The 14,612-nt window shown below is 45.3% G+C and overlaps 1 protein-coding gene across 4 annotated transcripts in view; it reads left to right on the forward strand.

The window, feature by feature from the left end:
• PDIA5 (protein disulfide isomerase family A member 5) overlaps positions 1-14,612 on the forward strand; it is a 249,934-nt gene that overhangs the window by 62,030 nt on the left and 173,292 nt on the right. For all 4 annotated transcript variants that reach the window (XR_008313477.1, XM_053284904.1, XM_053284906.1 and 1 more), the window contains one exon: positions 13,049-13,136. Coding sequence is in view for 3 of the 4 variants with exons in the window: in XM_053284904.1 (XP_053140879.1) it covers positions 13,049-13,136 (88 nt within the window). In the remaining variant the exon portion in view is untranslated. The remainder of the gene's footprint in view (positions 1-13,048; positions 13,137-14,612) is intronic.

Below are 14,612 nucleotides of genomic sequence, written 5' to 3' on the forward strand. Positions count from 1 at the left end.
TTCTATTTTATTAGAACAGACATATAACAAGATACAGGAAGCGCAGATGGACACACAAATCTGGGGATATTTCAGTTTAACATTATACAAGTCACACTTGCATCTATTTTTGTCTTGAGGCACTCTTCCTATCATTCATATTTCCCTTTATTCTTTGACTCAGTAAAGACATTCTCAGTGATAGTTCTTTGTTGCTCTATTTTCCTTTGTGTCTGCCTCTCTCCATATGTTAATACCAGGTTTGCCATGTGTGCGTGCAAGAGAGAGCTTCTCGTCTCCCCCACCCCAGTTGTTGAAGAGCATCCCTGCACTTATACTTGGCAGTTCCAGCATTTGTTTTTACCCTTCTGTCCGTTCACTTGTTTCCCTGTTTGTGCCTCTGCATCCTCTTATGCTTCACCTACTCTTAGAATACCCATTTTAACTTCTTGTCTGCTAGCCACCCACTTGCTGTCTCTTTCAGTTACAATCAAGTTCTTCTGTCTCTGCTGGTTTCCTCCTCCCACCCCCATCCCCCTTTCTGCAGAGCATATTTCCTTGTGTTTTTTCATTGTCTGCCCTGGATTTGGAGCTGCTCTTGGCAAGATTATTTGCAAGAGCTTGGCCCATTTAGGGCATTGTGTGCAGAGAGGCTAATTACGCCTAATGTATCATGGCTCTGATATTTATTTGGCCAGAAGATGTATGATCTGCACATTAGCTCAGAAATTAGATCAAATTGGTCTTCTTAATGCTGCCTTGCATTCTTTTCTTCCTCTGATGAGGAATAGGAACCAGCCAAGGGATGTTGGTTTTTAATTTATTATGCACTTTGGAATTGCACTTAGGCTCAGTCCTCAAGTTGCTTATTCTGAGAGGGTTCCCTTGGTTGGTTTCTTTTTGAGAATTAGCTCTTTTTTAAACATTGTCTGTGTTAGATTAAAGGGCAGGATTTCATCAACTTTAGAGGCCTGAAGATACAATTGCTTTGCTACCCATGCTAAGGAAGAATATTTCTGTTAATTTATCTTTATTTAATATGCATGGGATTAAAAAAGACACAGGCTTAATTCAGGCAACATGCCAACTGTGGTTAAGGAAGTTTGATGTGATGTCTGAATTGACAAACTGTAGTTTATGATTGGTCGATAACCAGAGTCGGAAACCATCGTTTGGCAAGCATTTGCAAGTCAGGTGTTGGACCATATCTGGATTGACAGCCATAGTTACAAAGTGCTTTGATGCTTATCTTATATCATAGTGGGCATCATCCAGACTAGTTAGTCATGATTAAGCACTGTTAAAATCATTGAGGCAAGTTAGCCATGACTAAGGATGAATTCAGAGATAACCATCTCTGTAGTTGCTCTTGGGCTCTGCAATGCACTCCCTATAGCCATTCATGACTCAACATCTTTACCTGCCTTTAAAAGAGCCCTCAAGACACATCTTTTTAGCCTGGCTTTTAGTAATCTGTGAATGTTTTAAATTGTTTTAATGGTTAGTTGATATACTGTGATGCAATACGCATAATGGATCTACTCCAAATTCTTCTTTCCAGACCTTTTTATTGCATAGAGTAAAAGAAAATTAAAAACAACAAATAAAGAACAGACATTTTGATGTACAGAAGTCAACTTCAGTGTTCCTTGTCACTGTGTTTAAATGGAGGTTTTGTTTTGCCTTTATTGTATTTACTTTTGTGAACTGCCTAGAGCCTTCAAGTCAGGCATTGTATACATTAAATAAATGAAATAATAAATAATGTGGAGAGTAAGGTTGTCGTGAACTGTCTGTTCCTCTCAAGTGCACACTTCTGACACAAGCTGTTATTTGCATGTCAGTCATATTTCCTGAACCTAGAAATGTTGCCTTATCCCTCGGCACTCCCCTCTAGCAACCTGACATCTGTAACCTAGTGTTGAAGTTGGTTACAGATGATGGGTTGCTGAAGGAAAGTGCTGAAGGATAAGCTGACATTTTTGGGTTTGGATGATGCAGCTAGCATGGAAGTATTGGCTTGTGGGGAAGTGATGGTTCACGGCAACCTTACTTGCCCATTACATGTGAACCAACTGTAACTCAAGTCCCATTAATTTCATTGGGACTGAGTCATTATAAACTTGGTCTGAATGATGCTCAGTGATATATATTAGATCTAGAACGTGATCCATTGTGGTCATAAGGCATGGGTTCTGCGCCTGCGCAAGGACCTCACGGGCTGATTGAGTAGCTCCTTGTGACGCCCCTTCCGCCTGCACGTGCTGTGCTGAGTCTTTAAAGAGGTGGCTGGGGCGTCCATTTTCCAGTTTCTCTTTGACCGCCTTAGCGTTCACACCTCAAAGCTGAAGCTCCTCGCTACTGTTATTTGCTTAATTATTCTATTCTTGACTCGGACTTGCTTTACGGACTTCGCCTTTGCCTTACGGACTGGTTTTTGCTGATATTGGAACTTTGACCCGGATTGCCTAACTACCTGTTTCTTTGCTCCGCGGATTAGCTTCGACGACTGATTGTTTTGTCTTACTCGGCTTGACCTGGACTGTATTTGGACTGCCTTTGGATTTTGGACTATTTCTTGTGCGCGGCTAACCTTCTATTCTTGCAGTTTCAATGGAGGTTACCAAATCTTTTAAGCGTTGTGTAAAATGCCGTGCGAAACTGCCTTCGACTGACCACCACGACACTTGTCTGATGTGCCTGGGGGAGGAGCACAACACCATGACTTGTTAGATTTGTTGCTCGTTTTCCAAACAAACCAGGCAAAATAGAGCTTTGTGTCTTCGGGCTGCACTGTACGATGAAGCGCTTCGCCCGCCGACACCGCGCTCGGGTGCCTCACCTAAGTCTCCATCGACATCGAAGGTTCTATCGGCACCGACCTCTCCGGCGCGGGACACAGCTCATGATGACCGCGGAACTGCAACACAGCAGTCTAAAACCGCGTTGAAGGCTAGCGAAAAAGGTTTCAAGAAGCCCAAAGATGTTACCAAAAAGGAGCACAAGCGCAGGCACCACGACCACCACGAAAAAGGGCACGCTAGCGCAGAGGCTTCTGTTGCTCCTCCGGTAAAGAAGCACCGCACCCCCTCCCCTGCAGCAGCCCAGGCCTTTGATATTGACTCAGAAGACTCCGTCTATGCTGCCAGGTCGCCTGCACCACCTTCGGTATCGGCGACTCTCTTGGCGTCGGTGCAGACTCCACTATAGATGTCGACACCAACAGCCGAACCTGCTGCCTCAATGTCGATAACACCGATGTAGACTGGAAGGTTCGTTCGTTTGCTCTCCCCGGCTCAAACACCGATTCAGTCGCCTGCAACTCCGTGTACACCTCGTATGCAGTTGCTGGAGGATGAGGGGTATCCTGACCTACGAGACCTCATGGGCTCCACCTCTGGAACGCCTTCGGGCTCTACCTTCCGAGGCTTCTTGACGACGGGTCTCGATATCGAGGGAGAGGAACTGGACCCTGGGCTACCGAAATCGCCATTGTGTTCACAGTTACTTCAGTTGTCTGCGTTGACAGCTCCCTCAGTATCGAGGCTCCCTCCGGCGTCGATACCATTGTTACCTACAACATCGATACCGACTCTGCTGCCATTGCAGCGCCCGACGCCGACATCGACTTCCACTACGTTGGTCCAGTCGTCTACTTCGCTCCACCCATCCGTGATGATTCAGCCTTCGACCTCGACTCAGCTGGACGTCTCTACAACAGCTCAACTTCTGAAAGCCTTATCGGCCACTCGCCAACAGCCACCTTACATATCTCCCAGGCAACCAGAACACGTCTGCGGTTTCAGACATACCTTATTACAAGACTATGCTGACTTTCTACGTTGCAAAACCAGACAAACACCTGGGCAGATGCCTACCTGTGCACCTCAACCTGGCCACACAATAGAACAGCCTCTCCAGGATCCCTTGGGTCTTCCGTCCCAACTGTCACTGGTGGCTCCCCCGCAATTGCATCCTGTACTACAACAACCGCCGCTGCAACTTGCGCAGACGCAACCACACATACATCAGATTCCGGCAATCCAACAGCTGCAACCTCCTTCTCAGCCCTCTGAAAACTAGGAGGCAAGCGGAAGAGAAAGTCCACCCCTCCACCCTCACCCCCATTCTCCCCGGGTGACGAAGATAAGGACACTTCCCCAGAATCTGACTCTAACAACGTTAGCAGGTGATCGGATCCGCCCTCTGATGTTCCACCAAGACTCTCTACTTCCCCGACGGAGGAACTTAAAGCATACCCTTATTAGAGACATTGCTGAAGCGCTGGGGATGGAACTGAAATCTCCTGACGCGGACACTGTGGACCCAGTGTACAACATGATGCAAAAATCAAAAACCTCTCACCCAGTGGCCCTTACAATGATACCAGCCATTAGTAAGGCGGCCAAAGCAGCGTGGGAGATGTTACATGTTTCTGCTCCTACCTCTAAGCGCTTAGAAAATTTGTACAGGATTACTGAGGATGACAATTCTTACCTTTTGTGTCACCCGACTCCGAATTCGCTGGTCATTGATTGCGCGAAGAAGTCTCAAGGCGCCCGCCGTCATACGACCCCTGCTGACAGAGCAAGATTGATGTTATGGGCAGGAAAATCTACTCTACCACTAGCCTCGCTATCCGCATAGCCAACTATGCCGCTTCTATGGCTCGCTACACTCAACTTCTGTGGGACTCCCTGTTACAGGACTCCATGTCTGTGTCCCCGGAGGAATTTCAGTGGAAGTTCAACGAAACCTATGAAAAGACAACAGCGATTACGAGACAACAGTTGATCACCTTTGAACACCTTGCAGAGACAGAGTCCCGTACAATGGTGACTGCTGTTAGCATGTGCCGCCATGCCTGGCTGCGCTCTATGTCTTTACAGCAGGACATGAAAGACAAAGTGGAAGGCCTTGCCTTTGATGGGAAGGGCCTTTTCCATGATGAGACGGACTCCACCATGAAGTCTTGGAAAAAATCGAAATCCACAGCGCACACCTTTATGGCGTCTACCAGCGCATCAAACACTTTCTCTAAGGGCTGTACTTTCAGTGCCAGAAGCCCTACAAGTACCAGGACAGGAGAGATTACTGGCGTCAGTACCGACCTACCCAACGAGCGAAGGGCTTCCGCCAGAAATCAAAGGGCCTCCCCCCACCGCCCTGCCAAGGACAATAACAAGCAAGGTTTTTGATGGGACTGTCTGACCACTGCACACTCTGACAACACCTCCCAACCCCAGCTGTAGTCCCCTTCCACCCGGGGAACCCAGCCATGCCAGGACCCTTCCCATCGGTCCCGCAGCCTCCAGCAATACCGCAACGAGCTATGCCCAGGCATGGCACAATATAACATCGGATCGTTGAGTGCTCCATATAGTCCAGACTGGTTATGCATTGGAGTTCAAGACCCAGCCGCCGTTCTCTGTAGTAATCTTCACGGCAGCCAGGAGGGTGCTGCAGGAGGGACTGTTATTAGAGAAAGAAGCGATTGTTCGAGTGCAGTGGCCGGACAGGCTGTCGGGATACTATTCCCGTTACTTCCAAATCCCAAAGAGGGATGGCGGCATCAGAGCTATAATGGACTTGTGAGGGCTCAACGAGTACATCTCGACATCGAAATTCAAGATGACAACTCTACAGACTATTCTTCCCTTCTTAGACCGGGGAATGTGGGCAGCTACCTTGGACCTGGAGGATGCTTACTTTCATGTAGGCATCCAGGCCAATCACCGTAAATACCTTCGCTTCTCAGTGGGGGATCAACTTTACCAATATCAGGTCCTACCCTTTGGTCTCTCAACAGCACCACGGGTGTTCACAAAGGTGATGGCGGTAGTGGTGGCCTATCTAAGGACACGGGGCATGATGATTTACCCGTACCTGGACGATTGGCTCCTGGTGAGCCACGACAAACACCTGTTGTCCAAACAAATTTGAGACATGGTCCATCTGCTCAAATCTCTAGGAATCAAAATTAACTGGAAGAAATCGAACCTGACTCCCGTACGACGGATAAATTTCATAGGAGCGGTGTTAGATTTCGGCTGCAAGAGAGCTTTTCTGCCCCAAGAGCGCGTCCTGCAACTACATGTGCTCATCCACAGACTTCTACAGAACCCACGCCAACCGGCGGTACAGTTTCAAAAACATCTCAGCCTTATGGCCTCCTGTGCCACGACAGTGCTTTACACACACTTGAGGATGCGTGTGATACAGCTGTGGTATCTTCGCAGCTTCCGTCCCAATGTGGACAAGCGAGAACATGCACTTGGAAATGCCACGGAGAGTTTTGAAAGAACTGCTTTGGTGGTTGGACCCCCGGAACCTGACACAAGGGGTTCCATTCACACCACTTACCCCAACTCAGTGGGTAACCACGGACGCGTCGCTAACCGGATGGGGCGCCCATTGTGATGGTCTCTGCATTCAAGGACAGTGGACCCCTTTACAAGCCAAGCAGCACATCAACTACCTAGAGCTGCTGGCAGTGTTCCTCGCTCTGAAAGCATTTCAGCCACAGCTGCGGAACTCTGTGGTCCAAATAGCGTTGGACAACACGACGGCGATTGCCTACATCAATCGCCAGGGAGGCACAGTCTCAGTCTCCTTATGCCTCCTTGCTCAAAAACTTTGGAATTGGTGCGTTCACCAAGTCATCTATCCGATGGTCCTCCACATACGGGGCATAGACAACCACCTAGCCGACAACCTCAGCAGAGTGATGGATTCCAATCAGAGACACGAGTGGGAAATAAAGCCTACTTACCTCCAACAGATTTTCAAGATTTGGGGGGTTCCCGAGATGGATTTATTTGCAACACTTGCCAACAAAAAGTGTGCAAGTTATTGCTCGCGTGCAGGCATTGGAGAAGGATCCCTGGGGGATGCTTTTCTCCGCACGTGGGATGTGGGCCTTCTCTATCTTTCCCCCCCACTGCCCCTGATAGGAAGAGTCCTGGGGCAGATACTTTGGGACAAGGCAGACTGCATACTTTTAACACCGTGGTGGCCACGCCAGCTGTGGTTCGCCCCGTTGTTACAAATGTCTCAGGGGATCTATGTCAGGCTCCCGCAAGTACCAGATCTACTGCACAAGCAGCAGGGCCGGATTTGGCATCCAGAGGTTCACACCCTAAAGATGACAGCTTGGAGGATCGCTCCTTGAAGGCTATCCTCCTCAACAGTAGGACAAGGTCTACACGTAAAAACTACGCTAGCAAATGGAAGCGTTTTAAGATCCATATGTCAAGTAAAGGAAAGGCACCTTCCCAGGCCACTGCTCGGGACGTGCTCCTTTACCTGACCTCCCTAAAGTTGAAGGGCTTAGCAAACGTATCTATCAAGATTCATCTAGCAGCTATTTCGGCGAAACACGCGGGTTGGGATGGGACGACTGTATTCTCCCACCCGGATTGCAAACATTTCATGAAGGGCCTAAATAACTTACATCCGCCCATACGACGGCCTATGGAACAATGGAGCCTATCCTTGGTACTCTCCACACTAACGGCAAGCCCCTTTGAGCCTCTAGCCACTGTGCCCCTCAAGATGCTGTCTTTGAAGACCGCCTTCTTGGTAGCAATCACGACAGCAAAACGCGTGGGGGAACTGACAGCTCTCTGTGTCGAAAAACCTTATACGCAATTCTATCCCCACAAGGTAGTCATGAGACTGGACCCTCGTTTTCGCACAAAGATTGTCACAGACTTCCATATTAACCAGGAAGTGGTGCTCCCGACCTTCTTTCAGAATCCGGAAACCCCATTGGATACAGCGCTCCACTCCTTAGATGTGCGGCGGGCCCTCCTATTCTATCTACAAAGATCGCAGCCTTTTAGGAAGACTAGAAAACTTTTCGTGGGATACAAGGGGAAATGCAAGGGTCTTCTGATATCAAGACAACGTCTGGCGCATTGGCTGGTTGAGGCGATTTTTCAATCATACAACAGCCAAGGTGTTGCCCCGCCAAGCACTGTACGAGCTCACTCGATGAGAGCGTATGCAGCCTCAGCTGCTCATTTGTCGGACATTAGTATGTCGGACATTTGCATGGTAGCCACGTGGTCCTCGCAGTTGCCCTTCATAAAGCACTACGCCCTGGACTTAAGGATGGCAAAGGAAGCAGATTTTGGGAGGAGTGTTCTAAAAAGGGTATTAGCCTAGCTGGAAATACTGCACCTGTCTCCAGTACGAGAAGCTAGCTAATCACCCATGCCTTATGACCACAATGGATCACGTTCCAGATATACAGGTTGCTTACCTGTAACTAGAGATCTGGAAGTGATCCGTTGTGATCATAAGCCCCTCCCTACCGTCCCCGCTGCAGTATGAAGCACAGCTGCATTTGGACTTTTCCTGCGGATCGTCACTCCGGCGGTCTGCGAGAAACTGGAAAATGGACGCCCCAGCCACCTCTTTAAAGACTCAGCACAGCACGTGCAGGCGGAAGGGGCGTCACGAGGAGCTACTCAATCAGCCCGTGAGGTCCTTGCGCAGGCGCAGAACCCATGCCTTATGACCACAACGGATTACTTCCAGATCTCTAGTTACAGGTAAGCAACCTGTATTTTTGATTGATTTATTGTTACATTGTCATTTTTAATGTACATTGCTTTAAGCATATTTTATGTGTAAAGGTGGCATATAAACAAAATTTATATTGACAATGGTCTGTCTCCAGGGTTGTCTAGAGACTGGATTGCCGAGCAGAAGGAAAATGTAAACACACACATAGCTTTAAGTTATGGTCTGCTTTATGTTTAGCTCAGACCATGATTTGGGTTCTAAACTATTAGTTCAAACCAAACTAGTTTGGTGTTTTTTTTTACCCAGTGCTTTCATGGTAAACATAATTAAAATAGTTGCCAAGATAACTCTGTTAAAGTGTTGTAATATTTGTTCAAATGGAAAAACAGGGATCCAGACATTTCGGTTGACTATGGTGGCCAAGCCAGAATGAGTGGTGGCCAAGATCCACCCTCCCTTAAACACAATGCTACATGTTTTTATTTAGAAAAATACATCCTGCTGTGTTTATGAGGTTTACACCCAGGTGGATGCGCATAGAATGGCAGCCTTAGTCATAGGAACATGGGAAGCTGCCATATCCTGAATCGACCCATAGGTCCATCTCGCTCAGTATTGTCTACACAGGCTGCAGGCAGGAATCTCTCTCAGCCCTATCTTGGAGATGCCAGGGAAGGAACTTGGAATCTAGATACTCTTCCCAGAGTGGCTGCATCCCCTAAGGGTAATAAATCACAGTGCTCACACTTCTAGTCTCCCTTTCATATGCAAATAGGGTGGACCCTGCTTAGCTTAGGGGACAAGTCATGCTTGCTACCACAAGACCAGCTCTCTTCCTCTAGATTAGCTCTCTTCCTCTGACTTTACAGAGAGGAGACTTGAGCAGAGATGTTTGCTGCAACTGTGGGACTGTCTCCACCACTCTCCTTCACCAGTGCCAAGCTTGGACCCGGGAAAGAAACAGGAGCTTATTTTGATGCTGAATGAGTGAGGCACTTGAGGCATCTCTGCCAAAATGATCAACCCAAACCTTGCCCTCTGTATCAGGAGGGAAAGGCTGGTACTTTTTGACACTGAATGAAGTCTTGATTAGCCAGCTCCAGTTTGAGCAAAAGGCTGGGACTTCCTTTGGTGCTGGATAGACAACATACCTAGGGTGCCTTCTCCAGCTTGAAGCTAAAGAAGTGGATCAGTGGGTGGGTACTTCTCTCAACAGCTTTGTAGGCTTTCTCCCCAAAGGAGTAATGTTGCAGATATAGCTGTGTGTACTGCTTTGTATTTTTATTAATGGATTTTATTTTAATTTTTAATCTTATATGTGTCCTTTGACTACTTAGGGAAGTCAGCTAAGGGCCTGTTCTCACAATGATCCAGGCTGGTGGGAAAGTAGAAATCCTAGATTCAAGCAGCACGCGTGCTCCTGACTTTTTGTTGTAAGAGCCTGGAAACGTAGGGCTTGCAATCCCACCTAGCCTACATTGACCTCAGAACAGCCACTCTGCATCAAATCCTAGATCACTGATCATCCTAGATCAGTGTTGGCTGAGCACTACTGCAAGCCCTGTGTATCTCAGTTCTTACAACATAAAATGAGGAGTGCATGTGCTGCTTGGATCTGGGATTCCCGCTTTCCTGCCAGTCTGGATCATCGTGAAAAGGAACCTAAGAAGTATTGTAAGGAAGTATATTGGCTGTAGAATAATGTGTAGCATCCATTTCATGAAGAAGGAAAAGCTGTCCTTGTCTAGAAGCAAGTTTATGCCTTAAACTGTTTATATTCTAGGCACCTGTTTATTATTTGCTGATTGTGTGTAAATTTTAAAGTCCTATAGTGCAAGATTGACAAAAAGGTCTAGACACTGCTCTCATCACATGAAACAATCAACTCTAAGTTCTAAATAGCTGTCTCAAAAGTTCAGAACTGTTGCAGAAATTCATACCTACCTATTATTCAACAATTTGAACAAACCAACTTTACAGCTCATGGTAACACCCACTAGTACTTATCCCTAGATAAAGCCTACTTCAACAAACCCCATCATTTTATGAAACAGAATCATCTTTTTGCACATATTACTGAATATGATGTAAAATTCATTTGTCTCCTCTGCAGTACAAATATATATTTGTGGAAAATGCCCATTTTAAATGTGAAACATTTAGATGTTAATTAAAATGTCACATCCATTGCATCTTTTTCAGGGCTGGGAAGGAATGTCCATCCTGCACATGAACTGTCTCACCTGTCTCAGTACAGCAGGGATGTGTAGGACTGTTAGCACCTGGGGGTGGGGGGGAGGGGCTCTTGCTAGCCATTGCTGAGAGGTTCTCTGGATTCCCGCCCCCCTCCATAGCACAGGTGCTGCTGTGGAGTGGAGGATAGCGATTCATAACATTTTTAAAGAGATGGTTTTGGTGACAGAATGAGAATGGGCATGAAAATACTCCCTCTTCCTCTACCTCTCCACAATGAGTTTTCCTTAAATGCAAATAAGCAGGTTTTCATAAGGGGATATGCTTTTCCTCAGAAACGTTATAAAGTGTAATTGTTTACAGTGGGTACAGTATGTTATTGGTCATAAAAGGAAACTGTTAATGAATTCCACATATCTCAGCTGAATCTGCCAATTTAAGATAACAGGCAAATTTCAAACGTGGAGAACAGGCTTTAGCGGTTAAAAAATTAACATTTTCTAAAGAGGTGGGGTGAGGATTGATACTTTGAAATATTTACATTCATGACATAATGAAATGTGGTGTTAATTGCAACAGGAGTGATTTTAGCTGTCCTGCAGATCTTCATTTTAGGAAGAGCAGCAATGCAAGAGAAGAATCTAAATTGCATGGTGGCCACTAACTTCTCAAAGTAGTATCTTGCCTCCCTAGTAGAAAATACCTCTCATATTTTGAGGACCTTAGTTACTGTGGTTAAACAAAATAACAGCAACAAAAAAGTCCTCCCACCTCTGGCAGCAAGGTTCTGCATTTGTTAGTAATAAGAACATAAGAACAGCCCAGCTGGATCAGGGCCAAGGCCAATAAGAATTCGTCTGTAAGAATTTGTCTATAAGAGAATATATATATATAACTTTTGTAAACTGCCTTGAGATTGTTTTTAATGAAAGGTGGTATATAAATTCAACAATAAATAAAAAAAAATAAATAAAGCTGCTTTATACTTAGATCATTGGCCCAACTAGGTCATTATTGTCTACTCTGACAGGCTGTAGCTGCTACCCTGGTCTTCAGATAGGGTATTTCCTAGCTTTATTCCAGAATTGAAACTGGAACCGTCAGAATGCAGAGCATGTGCTATCACTGAGTTATGGCTTGCATTCCCTCTCTGATACAGTGTTTTATGACACTTCTTGGTCTCACGTCTTGCGCTGTCCAAATCTGGCAGGCGTGTCCAGTGTGGTAGGTAAGAAGTAACTAGCTGGTATTTGTCCGTAGTGATGTCTTCTAATTTTGGAAGTTTGGAATACAAGAAAAATCATTATCCAGCAATTGAAATTGCCATAAGATCTTGTACAGTATTTGGGATGCATTTCTCTAAATGGGGGGTTGTCTGGTTTTTGTCATAATTAGTCTCCATAGGTCAATATAAAACTGATTGAAGCCTATTTGAATGTAACTAAAGAGAAAAAGAGTGACTTCTCAGTGGTAAATTTCATCCATGGCTGAGCATATGAATAGGAAGAAGGTTAAGAGCAGGGTCATATTTGCTTGTTTGAAGACGAAGAAGCTAGCAGAAGATGGTTCAGCAGTGAGGATATGAGGAGTGGGCAAAGTTTCAGAAAGATGAATTAACCCTTATTGGACTATATAATTTTTTTTTATTTTTCATTTTTATTTTTTACATTTTATATCCCACTCTTCCTCCAAGGAGCCCAGAGCTGTGTACTACATACTTAGGTTTCTCCTCACAACAACCCTGTGAAGTAGGTTAGGCTGAGAGAGAAGTGTCTGGCCCAGAGTCACCCATCAAGTATCATGGCTGAATGGGGATTTGAACTCGGGTCTCCCCAGTGCTAGTCCAGCACGCTAACCATATTGCATTAATTGAGAGGAAGTGGATGGTTTTTAAGAGTATCAATCAAGTTACATAGGCCAGATCCAAGAACTCTCACAACTAATTCCATACACCTCAGGAGGCTTTCGGATTGTGTTTCATGGAGAACAAACATCCTCCCCTTGTTACCCTGAGGTGACTTCCAAAAGTAGTTTGTGATATGGAGCAGTCTTTCTTGCTCAAAAGGGGGAAATTGCTCAGATCTTTGAACATGCCTAAAGTAGCTCCTTGGATCTCAACATAGCTAAAGGTTGTGGGAAAGGTGTTTGCCATCTCTGTCACCTGTTTGAGAACCTTTGCTCGATAGACGAAGCATTCCGAGAGTTCTTTTTTTTTAAAAAAAAGAATGCTTTCAAATAGTGTCTGGATATTTATGATGATTGATTTGATTTGATTTCTATACCGCCCTTCCAAAAATTGCTCAGGGCGGTTATTGTAAAATATGTATCTGTTTATCTCTTCCAGCGGTGGCTGCTGAAAGTTCGCTCAGGTTATTATCTGATGTAGCCCAAGCGGTGAAAGGCCGAGGTACAATATCCTGGATAGATTGCGGGTAAGTGGTGTGCTGCCATTCCCTATCCCTACTAAATTTTGGGGTCTAAACTTTCCTGTGTGGGAGCTGTGTGTGGTGAGAAGGAAAAGAAGAGGAAGGTAACACTATTCTCTGTTTTCTGTTTTCTTATATGATTTTGGAAGGATTGCTAAGATCCTTATTACCACTGACTTCCGTGTCGATCTGTTTTGACACTGCCACCCATGCTGTGCACTATTTATTCATTCAGTCATCATTTTTAGAACAGTGCATAGCTACCACGTAACACGTAGGCTTCATTCAGAAAACCGTCCTCTCTCCGTCTTGCTGTGATACTTGGAGAGGACAGCAGTGGGTCTCCTGGTTTGTATGCTCCCCGCCCAACACCCCCAATGCAGGGAGAAGAACAACTGACCAAACTGGGGTATACAACTCATGATTGTCTAAATGTGGGATCATCTTGATCCTGGGAGATTCAGATAGCTCACTTCCTAGTGGGTTCAAGTTCAAAATGAGATCACACATGCAAACAAACACAATCATCTGGTTTGGTGGTTCACTTTTTCTCTTGGAAGGAGGAATGTGCAAGAGGCAGAGGTATGTGTGTGAGCTTTTTGGTCTGCTTCTAATTTCATCCCAAGCATGACTGGAGGGAGAAAGGTAAAATTAGAATAGGTCCGTACTCCCCTTCTTTGGCCATACTCACTTCTTTTTAACATACCACTGGAGGATGTTCATGACAAGGCAACAACGTCCATTGTATCTTTCTTTATATATGAACAATTTTATAGTGTTTACCACAAGATTTTCCTTTCTGATTTCTTAAAACCAACTTGCCATTACATGGTAGGAATTGATTTTAAAATCTCCTCGAATACTTCAATATTATTTGTAATAGTTGTGGTTCTTCTAATTTGGGCACTGCAGAATGCTCTACAAATGTATTAATCAGTGAGAGTAGTTGTAACATCTGGACTGCTACTACTGATGTGTGCTGAATATGCTGGCAATTGTATTTTTTTAAAAAAGGTATGCCCCGCTTCACCTAACGGGTTCTGATGGCAGCTTACAAAATAAAAAGCGAATTCAGAAAATGCTAATCATGCTCAGCAAAGCAGTAAAAAAAGAAAGAAGCAGAAACCAATTAACCTCCCCCACACCCACACCCAAGTTAAAATCAGCTAGCTGACCTGAGGAAATAAAAAGGTCTTTCTTTGTCTGGTGCCAGGTGAGCATCCCTGGGAAGGGTGCCACAGTGGAGGTGGCCCTGCTGTCTGATAACAACCTCTACAAGGGCTGAAGGTGGAGGAGGATACCTGAAGAAGGATCTGAGCTCAAAATGTGGGAAGGTGTAAAAGTGGGTTTATTGCTGAAAACAAAGCATTTTGAGGACACCCACTTCCTTAGGTGACTACAAAATATATTGTATTTACTCAAAAGATATAAAAATACATACTGGGTAAGAAAAGAAAAAACCCTAGTAAAATACATCAACAT

This window comes from Hemicordylus capensis, chromosome 1 (assembly GCF_027244095.1).
Source record: "Hemicordylus capensis ecotype Gifberg chromosome 1, rHemCap1.1.pri, whole genome shotgun sequence".
Lineage (NCBI taxonomy): Eukaryota > Metazoa > Chordata > Lepidosauria > Squamata > Cordylidae > Hemicordylus > Hemicordylus capensis.